Here is a 17,875-nt window from a genome sequence, read left to right as displayed (position 1 = left end):
AGTGTTTTAGATGTGTTCACTTAGAGAAGTATGAAGAAAGCATCCAGTCAGTGATGCCAGGGCCTGGAGAGAGAGAGATTACACACTACAAAGAGAAACTTGATGCGGGAAAGAGAACATTGTCACTGTAACAAACATGAGCCAAACCCTGCCAAGTATGAGAGTGAATGTCAACAGCAGATCATTGTAAAGGACTACTTTTAATTCTGGTGGAGCGTTTCAAGTATTTTTAACGTCATACAAATCTTGTTGTTGTTGTTGTTTCAATTTTAAAATTTATATTTTAAAATTGGGGGGTCAACTAATTTGATCTAACATCTATAATATTTCATGGTTCTTGTAGTTAACTAACAGATGCATCAAAATAAACTACACATGTATGTTGTGTTTAACTTGACAGTCTTCACAGAATGAAACATTATAATCAGTATTTTTGGAATATTTGTATTTGTGGAAGCAGTGGCGGAACCAGACAGGTGTCCAGGGTCTCTTTTGCTTTAATATATGTTCTGTTACTCTTGCGGCTATAAGTCACAAATTTAAAATACAGGTTACAGTAATGAAATACTGAATGTCTGAATTTGCTGTGAATGGAATCAATCCATTTTTACTAATGTGTGAATGTAAGCTTTATTAAAGGTCATGAAGGTGAACTGACTCTAAGCAGCCTGTTATCAGACTCACTGTATTGATTTAGATGTGGTGGATAGGATGCCAAAAGTCCTTGAACTCCCGACTGTTATTTTACACAAAATTTGGTCAAAATCCATAATAAAATGCAGCAGGCAGCACACCAAAAAATGAAGCTTCAGTTATGGAATTCGATGAAAATCAGAATAAACATGGAAAAGCGTTTCCACAATCACAGACATTCATATCCAGAGGTGTTTACATCTCTCACATGATCCCCGAAGAATTGTAGGTACCTAAAATGTACTCTTTAATATTTACCACAGTTTGATTCAGATAAAAACCACAACATACTGTATTCCTGTATGCATTACAATGTAAAACTCCTCAAGGAAAAAAAAAACTATCGACTGCTTCATACAACACTACACATGATGAAGCTAAGATGATTTTAATAATACTTCAAACAAAATGTCCTTTACGTATGAAATTGGACCAGAAATTTAAATTGCTGCTGTTTAATTAAAACGAAAGCGCATTGTAGACTTTTAATTGGCTTCACCTCAAGGTCACATGTTTCTGAGCTTCATACTGTCCTAAAAATAGTTTCTCTGAGCTTGCTGATTCATTAAGTAATATTATTAGCATTGAAATTTCTTCTCTCTAACACACACACACACACACACACACTGACCTCCATCATGAAGGGGTCCGTCTTTGCCGAGCGTCCGGTTGCCACGCACTGAAATGTGGCGTTCTGTCCTGCATTTACCTCCACGTCCCCCAGCCTGGAGAAATGAGGCACTTTATCTGCACAAAACAGAGAAAACAAACATTAAACTAACATTTATAGAAAAAATGCAAATATGTTACTCAGAAGACATGCAAAAACGTTATGAATCTTTCACCAAAATGTACTACACACATGGGCTTGTTTTAGCATTAAAGAAGTAGTTCACTTTCAAAATAAATTTTCATGATAATTTACTCAACCCATGTCATTTAAGATGTTTATGTGTTTTCTTTCTTTAGTCGAAGGTTTTTGACGAAAAAATTCCAGGATTATTGTCCATACAGTGGACTTCAATGGACTCCAAACGGTTGAAGGTCAAAATGACAGTTTCAGTGCAGCTTCAAATGGCTTTAAACGATACCAGACGATGAATAAGGATCTTATCTAGCGAAACTAGACAAAAAATAAAAATGTATATGCTTTATAAACACAAATGCTCGCCTTGCTCTGTTCTTCGGAGCGCGTTTACGACTTCATGTAACACGTAATTATGTTGAATACTTGCACTTTCAACTTGTAAACACTGACTCTGTACTTTCAGCATACGTCAAGCATGACCTTTTCAACATTATTAAGTATTTTGTGAAGTGGTGAACTCGCATTGCAGAACAGAGCAAGGCGAGCATTTCTGTTTATAAAGCTTTTATTTTAAATGACCGATCGTTTCACTAGATTAGACCCTTATTCATCATCTGGTATGGTTTAAAGCCCTTCGAAGCTGCACTGAAACTGTCATTTTGACCATCAATTGTTTGGAGTCCATTGAAGTCCACTGTATGGACAATAATCCTGGAATGTTTTCGTCAAAAACCTTAATTTCTTTTCGAGTAAATAAGCAAATACATAAACATCTTGGATGACAAAAGGGGTGAGTAAATTATCATGAACATTTATTTTGAAAGTGAACAATTCCTTTTATATCAGTAAAAAGCTCAAAATAAGAATGATTTTCTCTCACAAAAAAATCGCTTCAGAATTCATTTATGAACCCACTGGAGTCATTTCTTCAATGACGGATGTTTGGAGCTTCAACATTTTGTGTTGAGTGTTAGAAGATACAATGATCTGCTTTAAGAAACCGTTCACCACAAAATGATGAAAATTCTGTCAACATTTACTCACCCTCCAGTTGTTCCAAACATATACATGTATACATTTCTTTGTTCATTTAAACACAAGAAAGAACACAAAGAAAGATATGTGGATGAATGTTTGCAACAGACTATTCTGGTACATCATTGTCTACAATATATATACGTATATATTGTTGTTCGGTTGAACACAAAATGACATATTTTGAAGAATGTAGGAAAGCAAACAGTTCTGGGGCACCTTTGACTAGCATGTTAATTTTTTCTGCTATGGTAGTCAATGATGGCCTAGAACCGCAATAGAAATGGTTTGATTTCCTACATCCTTTCAAATATGTCATTCTGGGTTCAAGAGAACAACAATAGAATTCAATGGAATTGTCTGCTGCTAACATTCTTCCAAATGTCTTCCTTCGTGTTCAACAGAACAAATAAATGTAAGTCATAAGCATCTGAGATGGCATGAAGGTGAGTAAATATCGTATAAATGATATTTATATGTGGTAGAACTATTGCTCAATTGATCATTTTGGATGTGTTCCTTAATCCAACCACAACACTTATCTGAGATTGAGAAGCGCGATGGAACAAAACATTTCCTTTGTACCGTTTGATGTGTTTCCTTTATAAATCTATCTTCTCCTTGCCATCGTGCAAATAAAAATGAGAAATAAAAACGATTTCTGTCGCACTCCATTTATAATCACTTATCTCTATGCTTCATGTTTCATCTTCACGCTCAACAAAAGCCTCATTTGTTTTGATCTGCCTGTGCTTGTCAGCTCAGGATCAAATCATTACACACTGTATACGGAGAGCGTCCATGTCATATCATCACTGCTCTTCATTTATTCTCAATGCTTTCCTCACAACACAAGCGCTGTCAGTCCTTTTTTCTGTCAGTCTGAATTGTAGCGAATGCTGTCGGTTTGCACTCAACGCGAAACAAACAAAAAAACACCCGCAAGAAAATATTCATTTTCTCAAAAGCTTTTGCATTCTTCTGGTCGCGGTGAAAAGTGGCCAATGACTAAAGCGCTCTCAAACATCTACCGACAATTCTATAGCTTTCACTTAAAGATCTCTTGACAAGCACTTTGTAAGCGTTGACACAATGCATGCAATCTCATCTGTATTTGCATCGGCCTGCTAACACGCTGCTAATAAGTGCTGTATATAAATGGGTTGATGATGGTTTTCTTGCAGCAAGTTTTCAGTCATTGGGAATATACTGAATGAATTCTCTCTGGGTTTTTTTGACCCGCCCGCTGTGGGCGAAGCTGTTCACTGTTAATAGTTCAATTACGATATAAGCGGTTTGATCTGCCTCCTTTTTGCTTCTATAGAGGTAAATGCAACCAATGCGTTGGTTGTTACTTCATTTATTAGTTTCGCATAGCTAGACCTTCAGACCTTCAATGAATCCATCAGATTGACTTCAGAAATACTGAAAGTTTCCAGATTTGTGTGACATATGCATCAGACATTTGCATAAGGCTGAGAATGTGAGGTAAGGTCTCAAGACAATGAAACAGAAAGGCAGTCATTCTCACTATAAACTGTTGCTTCTCGCGAAACAACGCATTGAACTGATAATGATTTAATGTTAAATCTGTGATTTGGTTAATTTCAACATTATATTTGAACAATGATGCACTGCACTTCATGAATGAGTCACAATGGTTGTGTTGAAAACTATCCTTTTATCTGTCATGATTCTGCCTAATCTTGTCTTGGTTTTCTGGTCTAGGGGCAGAATCATGACAGACCCACGTGTTTTATGTGGAGAGAACACATATCATGTCCTGATTGAACATATGTTTCTCTCCACCCCCCCTCCATTGTTTGTTATTTTTAGTATGTCACCCCAACCCTTTTATCATGTATTCTTGTCTGCCCCTAATTGTGTTTACCATGTTTTGTTGGTTGTTGTCTGTTTCCCAGTCGGTCTTGTCTTGTTAGTGTTCTTGGTGAACAAGAGGGGGCGTTCATTAAGGGGGGGGTCCGGTCATGATTCTGCCTAATCTTGTCTTGGTTTTCTGGTCTAGGGGCAGAATCATGACAGACCCACGTGTTTTATGTGGAGGTACCTGAAGCCGTCTCAAGTCAAGTCTTAGTGTTTGTATTTGCTAGTCCTGTCGAGTGTTAGTCTTCAGTTTGTAGTGTTCGTTATTGTGTACTGTCTTTTACCCCCTCGTGGGTGTTTGTTTTCTGTTTTATTATTTATTAAAGTCTTTTGTTAACCCCTTCATCCCCGTGTCTGCCTGCACCTGGGTTCTTCCCTTCCACGATCCGTGACATTATCTAACACAATATCAACTAATGTGCTAAATAACACATACAAAAAGCATGTTGAGCATGATAAAATTCTCCAAGCAGCGCTTCTGTAACAAATTCAGTGCCTTCAACCATAAACTTCAAACAGGTTTTGGTGTATATAACTATTACAACGATTGCCCTATGTGCATATAAGCTGTTTTATTGCTGTTTTCTACATCTCATGCCTCAGTATTGTGGTTTAAAGAGCGCGCGTCAAGAAAACACATAATAACAAACGCACCATCTGACTTCCATTGTGTGAACACAAAACCACAGAGACATTTTTTCTTCTGTGGTCCAGTCAGGAAGATTTTGAATGACATGAGAGTGAATACATGAAGGCAAAGTTTAGCTTTTTCTCCCTTTAAACTATAGTCATTCAGAGAACCAATGTGTTTATAGACATCCCTAGTGCACAAACAGAACATATACAACAGAAAAGCGTCTCGGCTCTGCTCTGCTCGCGGGTCCTCGGGCATGATGTCGCTCCAGTTCTAGCGGAATTGTGTAGCATCTGAGCAAAAACCTTGCAGTGCTGCCTTTGGCAAGAGCACAGGATTCTGGGTAAACACAGTGGCCTGTTTCAGCTCTTTCTCTCCGTCCCTACACCTCTGAAATACACTGACACTCAAAGACTGACGCTGATCTGAGTCGCTGCAGCTCTTCCCATCATCCCCTATTCCTCATACTTTCTTTCTTTCTCAAAATGAGAAAAAACGATCTGAAGGATGTATGGGCCAACTAAGAGCGTCCCAGATGAGGAAAAGGACAAATCTGTCTAAAATCTAGTAAACAGCTTGGTTTTGGTCTCAGAATGGTTACACTGTGTTGACACAAATATATTTTTATGCCAATGATCAAAATTCAATGAAAGAAAACATGTTCATCATACATGAGGTGTATTCATTTGCATTTGTACATAATGAATGGAAGCAGAATGACCAGTCTGAATCTCTATATTGATTGATGGTCTCAATCGTGGGAACAAGCGAGTTTGCTCTAAGGTTCCTTTACCCATCAAGCGAGTTCATTTTTCAGCTTTTTACCCAAGCAAAAGCAAAGGATTTGACAGATTTTTTTTGGTGGGAATGCGTGTCTGGAATAAACGTGAAACTTCTCGAAAGAGGACGTCTGTGTGCCTGAGGTTAAGCAGTTGGTCTGATTAAACATACAAATGAGCGCAGATCTCTTTCAATGGAGGTCTCTGAGTGACAATAGTAAACCACTGTCTTGTTGTGGTGGCTTCGAGAAACTCGTCTCCATGGTAACAGTCTCCCCCCAACCCCTAGACATCTTCTTTACTGCATTGCCGTTCAGGACAACAAGAGGTTTAAACGCAACACATTCTCATGGATGAGCAGCGTGTTCAGGTCAGTGCTCTGTCTCAATGGGTTTCACTTTCAGTGTTCTCAATTATCATTCATTATTATTAAAGTGGATGATATTTTATGACCCAAAACAACCAGCTGAAAGATCAGAAATAATTCATGAGCTATAAGTCTTTAAACTAGCTATGAAAGGAAAAGACCCCGGTGACCTCATAGATGGCCACGGCCAGAATGCTTGAATTATCTTTTGTCCGTATATATTTGTTTAAGTAAATGTTTCTGTCAAGGTAAACATTCTGAATATTCATGTAGCAGTCATCTCTGAAATCATGAAGAGAAGCTAAACACTTGATAATTTGCAGCTATTGTTCTCAACATAATCTTCTGTGTGTGTTATATTCCATTTCAACTTTTAGTTTTCGGAATTGTGAATGTTGTCTTTATAACTACAATTTTGGGGTAAAATATGCCGTCGGTGTCCCTAAAACCAAAGTTTAAACCCTAGTCACCCTATCTAATAATCTAATAACAAACACCTTATACGGACTCAAATGCTGTTAGTCAATGCGATTTAGAGTTCAGAATCAACCATCACGCTGATTTCACAGAGCGTGTCTCTATGCATTCTGGGATTGTTTTATGCAAATGCAGTTTGGATTATGCAACTATTGGGAAATAATAATAGTTAGAAATGATAATAATGGTCAAGTAATCAATGTAAGAAAGATTGTAAGAGATTCATTTTACAATAACAGCAAAAAGTTGACTAATAATTACTGTGCAAATGTCATGTTTGTAAATACAGAAAACTAGTACCAGCGAACATTAATATGAGTAGTACGCAAAACCAAAATAACATGATGACAGTGAACAGAGAGTGTTCAGTAAGCAGTTTATCTGAGGTCTGCAGAGACTGTCAGCTGTTTTGCTTATTTTTGGTCTTCATCAGCAATGTTCAAATGGCCAACTAGAGCGTCATATTCCTTTCTACAGTCCACTGTTACTTTGCAATGTGCTCCAGCACCGTATGCATTACTGGAATGAATAAAATGTTTCATATAAACAGTATAACTGGGTAATTTTTTGGTAATTATAATTTGCAAATAAACATCAAAGTCAGCAGTCCGTTGTGATAGGCTCAAACTGTATCTTAACATCAGCTGTGAATAGCGTCAAAGGTGCAGTGGCTCCTGGTGCTGACCGTTTAGTGCCCTCATCTGTGCAACACAACCCTCATCAGTGTCTACAGGTATTTGTATTGAAAATGTATTTCTAGCACACACAGATTTGAAGCTAGCTGATTGAAAGCAGAAAAATGTTCAGTTCTATCAGCGTTCTTGGGCAAAAAGCAATGATTTAAAGGAATTACAGGCTTCAGGAGAGTTTTTGAAATGTTTAGGAAGAATGCAAACCCAAAAAAATCAATTTAGGTTCCCAGACATCCCATAGCCTGAGCCATTTCCAAACACTAATAGCTAAGCTATTATCAACATTTTCTACACAGTGCTTTAAAAAGTGTTGAACAGCAGCCCGACGCTGAAATGATTGATTTATGCTGCTGAAATACATCTTACCCTAATGTATATATATATATATATATGTCATGAATCTGCCTTCATGTCATGTCTATTCTTGGTCTTGAGGCAGATTCATGACAAAGTCTTATGTTTTATGTGAGAGAGAGAGATGTTGGTTCGATCGGCTTTCTTGCTCTCTCTCTGGTCCGTGTCTTTGTTCCCGCCATCTCGTTTCCTCGTTAACCTTCCCTGAGTGTTTCAGAACCCGCACCTGACCCTTGTTAATTATCCTCTGTCTGTCTTCCTTTAAAACATCCTCGTGTTCATTGTCCTTTGCTCGTTCGTTGTACGTGTTACCTTGCCTGTGCATGTTACCTTCCTTGAATGTTAGAGTTCCTAGTTCCCTTGGTCTTGGTTTTGATAGTCTCTGTGTTAAGTTAGTAGTTTGTTTTTGCCCCCCATGTGGGAAGTGTTTGTTTTCAGTTTTGTATTCTAGTTTATTTAGTGTTTGTCCCCATTGTGGGTGTTTGTTTTGTTATTTATTATTAAAAGTCTTGTTAACCCCTTCATCCCTGCTGCCTGCGCTTGGGTTCTCCTCTGTGATTCCTGACATATATGTGTGTATATAGTATATAAATGTAACGTTTGCCCCGCCTTCGTCAGCCACGCCCCCTGTACCAAATCTACTTGCCCATCATGCACAATCACCGGATTTATAGCCCATGGACTCAAGTTCCCATCAGTTACTGCTGTCGTAGGCCATCTTGATTTACCCCGGACCTGACACTCGTTCACCTGGACACTTTATATGTTGTACTGTAAATGTCTTTACCTAAAAATATCTCTCTTTCTCGACCGGTGGGGACGAAGGGAGCATGGATGAAATCACTCGCCGGCTCACCGACAACACTGTCCGTCAGCACCAGTAAGCTGAAGTACTGACGAAACAGCAAGACCACGCGGAACGAGAGGTGGAGAGATGACTGAGACGGTGATCGCCCGGACTCCCCTACCGGATATTCGGACGAATGCGCCCCACCTCCTGACCAAACTGGGTGAGCAGGATGACGTGGAAGCCTACCTCCACACGTTCGAGGTCCAAGGCAGAATCCAAATCCTTCTGCTAGATCAATCAGCAGATTCTGCTAGAAACCCTTTCATCCTTAGGAATCTCCGGCTCCCCTCTCCGCTGGTTTCAATCCTACCTCTCCAGCAGATCTTTCAAGGTGTCTTGGAGTGGCTCGCTTTCCACTGCTCACCACATGATCACTGGGGTCCCTCAGGATCGGTGCTTGGACCGCTGCTTTTTCTATTTACATGACATCCTTAGGACCCATAATACCGGCACACGGCTTCTCGTATCACTGTTATGCTGACGACACCGCTCCGCTTCCTCTGGGGAGACAGCCATCCCGCCTCGACCAAGGTGCTCAGCGGCGAGGTCTCCTCTGCTCAAGAACCACCACTTCAGCCAGCCGTTGGTGGACGGGCTCTTGCCCACGCTGCCTGAGCCCTCCGGCACCGCGACTCGACGACGAGGATTTCCCGACAGCATGTCTCCGCTTCCTCCCGGGTTTCGGCACTACTGTAACAAACTGCGCGTACAGCTGATGCTCGTTATCACTTACGGCTTTGACTACCGGCTCTCGTCCCACCTACCTCACTACAATTACCCTCCGGGGGCTTATAAACTGTGTATTGTTGTGTGTGTTCCTTTTCTCCGCCACAATATAAATATACTGTATATAAACTCAACTTGAATGCTAGTGTCAGAAAAGTATATTTTCAATGCATGTTTCATGAATTTAACATTATTTGAAAACTGTAGTTAGATTTAAAAAGTAATGGGGTATATGGTGTATTTAAATCTCAATAAGAAATTTCTGCTGAAAGTAACTATAATATTGAACACTCAGATTATTTTGAAAACACTAATGTATTTTAATCTCTTTATAGGTTTCTGTTTTGCAATAAAACTCATTCTTTCAGAGATTGCAGATAAGTAAAGATCTGAACTTGCTGTTAACCTAAATAGCAGTAACAGTAGTCAATTCAAGTTAGGTCAAGTTTATTTATATAGCGCTTTTTACAAATGTCATTGTTTCAAAGCAGCTGTACAAGAAAACATTGACTATAAGCAAAACATATAAGGTTATTTAAGTCAAAACACAGGTCAAATATCAGACAGACTATAAAGTCCTATATGCAGCATTAATTAAATAAAACTATAATATTCTATCAGCCCCCCAGTAACATCACTAAATCACTAAAAGATTTAGTTAAATATGTATCATAATGTCTACACGTGTCATGTTTTTCCTTTAGACTGGTGTGAAATAAACCTTTAAATATTTAAAACTCACCACTGAGCTGTCAAAACCTGTACATCTTCCTTTATCAATTAGATGTCTTTCAATAGTATCTACTATAACGCTCTCGCTGTGACTGTGAAATGGAAATTTCCACTCACGTTTCCACTCAGTAACTTGATCAAATTAATGCAGGAACCAAACTGAGTTCTTGAATTCAAAGGCACCATCCCCATTCACATACAGTTCTCTTTTTCCCAGCATGACTGCACTACACTTCCCAAAAGTCAGCAGGTATGGAGACCTACGGTGTGTCGTGGTTTTAAGCACCTCAGCCGGAGCAGAATTATGAGGCGTTCCCTAAGGCAAGTCTCCAGCCGTGCTAATGGAGTGTGTGTGTGGGGAGGACACAAGAAAGATGTGAGGAAAGAAAATAACAGTGTAGAGATGGACACAAGACATTCACACCTGACTAAAGCAACAGATCAAGTAACATCACACAGGGCTCAACAATCAAAGAGAATAAAGAAATGCATCCGAAACGTCCGCGGCGGGGGTCTCAAGCGGAGAGATATCAGAACAAAAGGTCACCCGCAGGAAGATGATGTGAAGCACGAAAAATGGAAGAAAAAGTGTCAGTGCATAATTGTCGTCCTTGATGGCTATTCAGATGAAAAGCGAGCATCCTGAAGCTCTGACAGGAGGAAATGGGCACCTTTGTCTCTTGCTCCAGGTGGTCTGACCTGGTCATACGCCTCCCTCCTGACTGGAAAGGTCAGTGAAAGCTTGTGTGGTTGTGTGTGTGCGTGCGCAAACAGACAGCACTTACAGCAGGGATAGTTTAACAGCACTATATCATCCAGACCGATGTAACCCTTCTGCTCCGATGAGACTGTGGCTTCAAAAACGACCTGGAGGAAAGACAGACAGAAAAAAAGAATGAGTGAAACAGACTACACAAAGTATATATATATATATATTAAATACTTGGTATTATATGTACATTTCCCACCAATTCTTGGTCATGACGGATATCCAAAAATGTTTAATTAAAAAGAGGTACAGTTATTGCTATTATTACACCATTATAACATATTTATAACATATGAATAACATATTAAAACATTTAATGATTATAATGTATATAGCATTAAAAACTCTTGTCCTTGATTATTTTGCTGCTGTAAACAGGTCTTAAGTGTATGACTGCGGTTATGCATAATGTGAGTAAATCTCTCTGTTGTTTAAGGATTTCCAGCACTGGCTCTTGAAACAGACTCTTTGATTATTTTCTGCTATTAAATAAAAATCCCAATCCCTTGCTCAGCCCACAATATAACTCACATAAGTCTGAACCAGCTGCACGAATGCAGTTATCGCGGTGTTCACAGAGTTAAACGCTACATGATTCAGCACAATAGACTCCTGCTTTTGACCCATCAATGAATCTGACGTGAGATCTCTTCTCTGCTGAGAAACCGTAACTCCCTAGTGGCCAATTACGCTGAAAATTCCCCACATCACTCATCCCTTCCCACAACCTCTGGGCCTAACAAAGGCAAGACTGCCTCTCCAGCCGCTTTATTGTTGGACAAGCTGATAGATGTTGTACTTCTTTAAATCAGACAACAAGTTCACAGCCAGCAAATCAAAGCTGAGTTAAGAGCTAAGAGCATCAAATCTCCACAAGTTTTCATGCCAACCTTGTTTCCAGAAACTTCTCAAGGGTTTGTGCTGTACATGTACAATAATATAAACTTTGTGTCTTATTGAGAATCGATGTGTGTTCTTTTATAAATAATTATAAAAACGTTACGGATGAAAATGTCTCACACACATTGACAGAAGGACACAAGCACTCTCTGGAGATGAGAAAACCAGCCCAACATTTTGCTCCTAAAAATACCCAGAAGAAAAGGTGTTTACATGGAAATGAAACTGTCAAAGAGCTGATTTCTTGCCTCACACAAAGACAGCATGCTTATGTCGATTAAAGTCCAAAGAGGAAAAGAACAAAGTATGAGAAGACACCGCAGGTCTGGCAGTATTGTTAATATTTGATAAAGCAGTTTCCACATCTCCAACACCTCCACCAGTGACATCAACACAATACACATCAGTGACACTGGCCTCCATTCACCTCCCCTTCTGCTATAAACCTTGCCAAATTTCTCAAACATCACTGTGATACAGATACAAGTACTGTAGACAGCAAACAGATGCTCGTTGTGGATGTGACACCGGTTGGATAGTGACAGTAACCAACCGGTGTCACATCCACATATACTGTAAATATCTGTCTTATCAGGGCTTGCTCAGGAACGCGAAGACAAATAACTAAAAGCTCCTTTACGTGACTAAGAAAAGCCTCTGAAAACCAAAGAATGTTGACAAGGAAAGTCACGTCTCAAATAAACCTGGTGTGAATCTCTGAGAGACATTCTAAGAAAATGAATTGGAAAAACGTTGTGAGAAGCAGAAGTGGTCACAATAGACATCAGTTCAGTCAGTGGTTTAATGACACGAGCAGTATTTGTAGAGGAAGATGTATTTGTGCAGAAACCTCGCTAGAGATTTGTGTTGGTGTTTTGATGGCTCCGATCTGCAGTGGGAGGCAGTGATCTGTCTTCATAAATCAATGCGTCCATTAGCAAGACATGTGCGTTGAGCTCGCTGATTAATCCTAGACTTATTCAAAAAGAGACATACTAACCCACTGGAAAACATATATGCAGAATGAATGTAGGCAAGGAGGAAACGAAATACACATTCTTTACATATCAACACTTTTGAATTGAAACCGTGTTTTGTTGATTTTATTAAGTTCATAAATCATTACTATTAGACACCCTTCTTGTGTGCAAGGTCATCTGTACAAACAGATAATAATGTCCTATAGAATAACCTCGCAAACACTGGTCCAGAAGCACCTGCATTTTATATATATATTATATAAATCTTACAGATGGTTCAATCCTAAAAATATCTTCAGAATAAACTTTGAGAAGCAGGATACTTGAGTCAAGTTTCATCATTTCTGGGGATTTTTGGAAATGTCTGTCTGAGAGAAACAATTAAAATATTAAAGAGTAAGTAACATTAGATCATGAAAATAACATTTCTCGCAGTGTTTGAAAGTAAGTAGTCTGCCAAATTGTAAGTCTGAAGGTAAATTAATAACAAAGTTATTGGCTTGTAAAAAAGGGAGTCGACTCTGAATCACGCAAACGAGACGTTTCCTAGTCTGGGTCTCTTAGTCTTAACCGCCGTGTATCTATGTCACTAGAAATAGTCCCCGCCTACGTTTTGCTGGGACTTCCACAAACCTTCACTCTCCTCCCCAAACACTGTCGCTCGTTCGTGATGCGTGTGCATCATGTCTAGAACCTGTGTTCTACGTTGTGAAAGGAAGTCTGTCCTATTTAAACTACCAAAGGAAGACTGGATATGTTAAAAGACTATCCTAGAAAGAGGGGGCAAAAGCAACTTTATTTGGAACTGTTAGCTCTAATGAATCACAACCTAAAAGTGTGACAATTTATTTTTGTCTTTACTTAAATAAATATCTGTGTACCCTAATGTCTGTGTTAAGCTAATGCATATAACGCTAAAGTTCCATTTGCGACACATGATCAACACGTTTGACCAATCACAACCGACTAGACCATATGACCAATCACATGACACTAGGCTCGCGGATAGTAGGGGATAAGACGGATGAATCGCGGAACAAATCATTTGACACCTTGTATGTACATAAACTTGTTGTTGGACACTCCATAAACCAAAATAGGACCTTAAAAATCCAATGTTACGTACTCTTTAATGAGTTTTTTTGTTCTTGGGGTTGACGGACGGCGATGATGTTTGATTTAAATGATCTGAGCAGCTGTACTCTGAGTGCACCAGACCATTAAGCAACTCAAGTGATGTACCAAATAAACCATTAGACATTAGACTCTGACTAGCTGATCAGGTATTATTTAGCTAGCAACACACAGGGACAGTTAATGTGATGGAAGACAAAACCACATAGAAAAGTGAGATCCAAGAGAAGACAGGTGGGATAAATGACACGTGAGAAGGAAACATTACTGAAGTTCATCCATTAAGATGAAAGATGCATTGCGCAACTGTTTCCATGTGAGTTCAAGTCGAACAGTATGCAACAAACATATTATATATTTCCTTTCAAGGTCTCCATCTCAGACTTTCCATCTACTGGTCTTTCTATTGATCTTGAGTGTCAACCTCTTCATAAGATGTGTGCGCATATGTGTTGTTTGTCTATTAGTGTCGGACCCATTTACAAATGCTTTTCGCTGTCTTTTGGCAAAATATTTGTGAAAAAGTAGGGCGAAAAATCTCTGCTTTTCTATTGCATATTAGTCTTGTCTTACATGTTTGATAAATAAACATGTGTTGGTAAAGATTTGGCCTCCTGTGGTTTTGGCTGCAATGCTTTTGTTTCAGCATCAACGCGACACACACAATGTCTTTGTGATGGCTAAAGGAGAAAATAAATATTACAAATAGGTTCAACGGGTGGCCCAAATGTTGACAAGCACTAGACACACTAATAACACATCTTTCACTTGAAAAGGAGGAAAATATCAACAGAATGTAAGTGAGCAGATGGCTGATTGGTTGAAAGCCCGGTGAAGCAGACGGATGAAGACTTTTCACTCATCTGATGTGATGACGGCAGAATTCACATCAACTTCTGTCATCATTTATTCACCCTCATGCCATTCAAAACCTGTATTTGACTTTAAAGAAAATATTTTAGAAATGCTTTGCAAAGACAATGCAATCATGCCGATATGCCTTATTAAACATTCGCAAGGTTAGACCCTACCTCACTGAGCATGCGGCACAACTCCTTGTCCAGAACCTGGTCATCTCAAGGTTGGACCACTGAAATGCTCTCTTCTCTGGTCTTCCTGCAAAACCACTTCAGCTGATTTAAAACGCAGCAGCACGCCTCGTCTTCCAACAGGCCAACAGGGCTCATGTGAGGCCCCTGTTCATCTCTCTCCACTGGCTACCGGTTGAAGCCAGGATCAGATTCAAGTAGCTGATGTTTGCATACAGGACTATCACTGGATCTGCGCCTGCATACTTTCACACCCTACTACACTCCTACACTCCATCAAGAACCCTGCGTTCAGCAAACCAGCGGCTCCTTTTAATGCCTTCTCATAAGGGCACTAAATCCCTTTCCCGCTCATTCTCCTTCACAACTCCTTCCTGGTGGAACATTCTTCCCAATGCGGTCCAGTCAACCACATCTCTCACAACCTTCAAAAAACTACTTGCAGCACACCTCTTCGGTGAATACTTGACAGACAATTGAAAAAAAACAAAAAAAAACTAACCCTCTTCTCTTAACAGGTAGTGGTCTAGCTTTAGTTGAAACTAGTAACTTTGTATTAGCACCTATTGTATTATTGCTCTTTTATGACGCTTATTGCTCGCCGAACTCTTTATAAGTTGATTTGGATAAAAGCGTCTGCTAAATAACTAAATGTAAATGTAAATGCAATGGACTGATGCTGTTTGGTTGTCAACGTTCTTCAAAATATTTTCAGTTTTGTTCTGCTCAAGAAACTGGAAACAAAACGAGAAGAATTCAGTTTTTGTTGTTTTTTAATAACTTTTCCATGTAAAATGTAAAAAATGTTTACTGTTTCTTACAGATTTTCAATGTATTTTTAAATATGGTAAAATTACAGAAAAATATTGCAAATTTACAGGGAAAAAACTTTATTTAAAATGTTATGGCCAGCTGTGCCCCACAAACTATACAATTACAGAATAAGACAACACATTTACAGGGGAAATGTGGAAGACTATTCAATATATATCCTTATATCCTATTATTTCACAGGGGAAAATATTTTTTTTTCTAGAAAATGTCTGTATTTTTACAGAATAGTTTTTACAGCGACGGTTATACAGTGTTCATAGCAGTACAATGCCTTGGTCTTAGTGCGTGAGCGTGTTCATAATGAAAGTTTACATAAATAAAACCATCCATAATGCTAGCCTTATTCCTAGTGTATTTGTTTTAGCTTCCATATGTTTGAACTTTTGTTCCTCTTGGCCCTTGCTGGATCTTCGATCCACGTGTCAATAATCTTTCAGTTCGGTTTTTGAAATGCAGGCGTGGACTACATTCTAGGGATGCACATTTGTATCAGTCGAGCTATGTGGATTTAGACTGGCTGATCCTACAGAAAATGAAGCTACAGTATTGTATGCTTAACAATGGGTTGGTCCTTCACATATGGGTAAAATGTGTCCATAAATTCTAGGGATGCACATTTATGTGAATTTGAACCAACAGGTGGGTTTGTCCACATTTTACCCATATGTGAAGGACCAACCCAACTTTGTTACGCATGTACTGTAGCTTCATTTTCTGTAGGATCAGCCAGTCTAAATCCACATAGCTCGACTGATATGCAGCATTTGTTTGCGGGATGTTTTAGGGAATAAAGCAGCACAGGCATTGGTTCACTGGTGAATCTTCACATCTAGCGTTTGTAAGCTTGCCGACCTGCTCTGGTTTTAAAAATGTGTGGTAGCAGTCTTACGGTGTGAACTCCACACCAGAATAACCAGTGACAGCAAGAGCCCAATGATACAGATCCTTTATGTTTTCCCAGAGCACCCTGGGAATGGCAGCCGGGATTAGACGGGGAGGAAAATGATATCCTCAAAACAAGCGGCAGCCCCATGGGTTTGACTCCTGATCTCATCTCCACTGACCCGCTCAGGCACTCGCCCGCATTCACTCTCTCATTCCTTTCTCTTTCTCTCTCTGTCACCCGGAGGGAGAATACGTGAGTTGATTTATTTTGTGGGAGTTGGGTGGAGAAGCCTGCGAGGCCTCCAGTGAGCCGTGACTGAAAGAGAGAGAAAGAGATGCAATGAAGGAGTCCGAAATAAAGCAACAGAGCAGTGCTTTCCAGCCCCAATCCCCGGAGAACTCCCGCCATACACATTCTGTAAGGCTCCTCATGTTTACTCACACCTGAATGAACTCATCAGCTTTTTAATAAAACTCTGCGAGACCTGAGTGAAATGGGCATGTCAGATAACAGGGGTGTTTCAGGAACACAGTTTGGAACCGCTGGAATGGAGCACATTAATAAGATAAACCTGAAGTGCACATTCGGTCGCAGCATGGATGTTATAGATTTAAATAGTTCACACGTCAAAAAAGTGAAGAAATGTTCTCTCATTTTCATGCAGTCATTCACAGGATTCTCTCTTTGTGAATTGCAACTGCTTTGCTTGGTTCTCCCTGATTTCTTAAGGGCTCGGCACAGTCCAGGCGAATTGCGCTTTCGTTTTGGGGTAAAGCAAAGCTCGAAAACGCTGAGAGACGGTATCGTGTTTTCGAACAATCCAACGCCCCTTTGTTTCTGGAGGCGGGTTTACATAACGTATGCAAATAGCCTCTGCTCACGTGGCCACACAAACAAAAAAGATGTCTGCAATGACGAGCGAGCGTTATCGCAAGCGCATACCTGTGTGTTTGTTTTTCTAAAGGAAAGAGACAAGCAAAACCCGTCATGCTGCTCAAATGTTATCATATTTGACTACAAATAGCCTGCCTTTTTGGCAGAGACAATTTACACTAGCTCCGCCCACCTATATGTGATTGGAATAGAGAAAGTGTAAGTTTGACATCAAATTCTGTATAGGGCGATATGGGAAACTGGGGTTGGAATCCCGCTGAAAACCTCCTTTAACTTTTTTTATTACTTTAAAGATCATAAAGGTACTTGTTTTCAATAAAAAGTATTTAAGACTTAAAATTAATTATTCATATTTAGATGCACAGCAATACTGAGGTGCAAATAGTAACGTTTTCTGC

The 17,875-nt window shown here is 39.5% G+C and overlaps 1 protein-coding gene across 1 annotated transcript in view; it reads right to left on the bottom strand.

Moving 5' to 3' along the window:
* ptprua (protein tyrosine phosphatase receptor type Ua) overlaps window positions 1-17,875 on the bottom strand; it is a gene marked incomplete at its 5' end in the record, with an annotated part of 184,481 nt that overhangs the window by 82,408 nt on the left and 84,198 nt on the right. The window contains 2 exons of the mRNA XM_079485390.1: window positions 1,325-1,440; window positions 10,817-10,898. Of these exons, the coding sequence (XP_079341516.1) occupies window positions 1,325-1,440; window positions 10,817-10,898 (198 nt within the window). The remainder of the gene's footprint in view (window positions 1-1,324; window positions 1,441-10,816; window positions 10,899-17,875) is intronic.

Source organism: Barbatula barbatula (genome assembly GCF_947034865.1).
Source record: "Barbatula barbatula genome assembly, chromosome: 21".
Lineage (NCBI taxonomy): Eukaryota > Metazoa > Chordata > Actinopteri > Cypriniformes > Nemacheilidae > Barbatula > Barbatula barbatula.
This window is presented reverse-complemented; position numbering and strand designations above follow the sequence as displayed.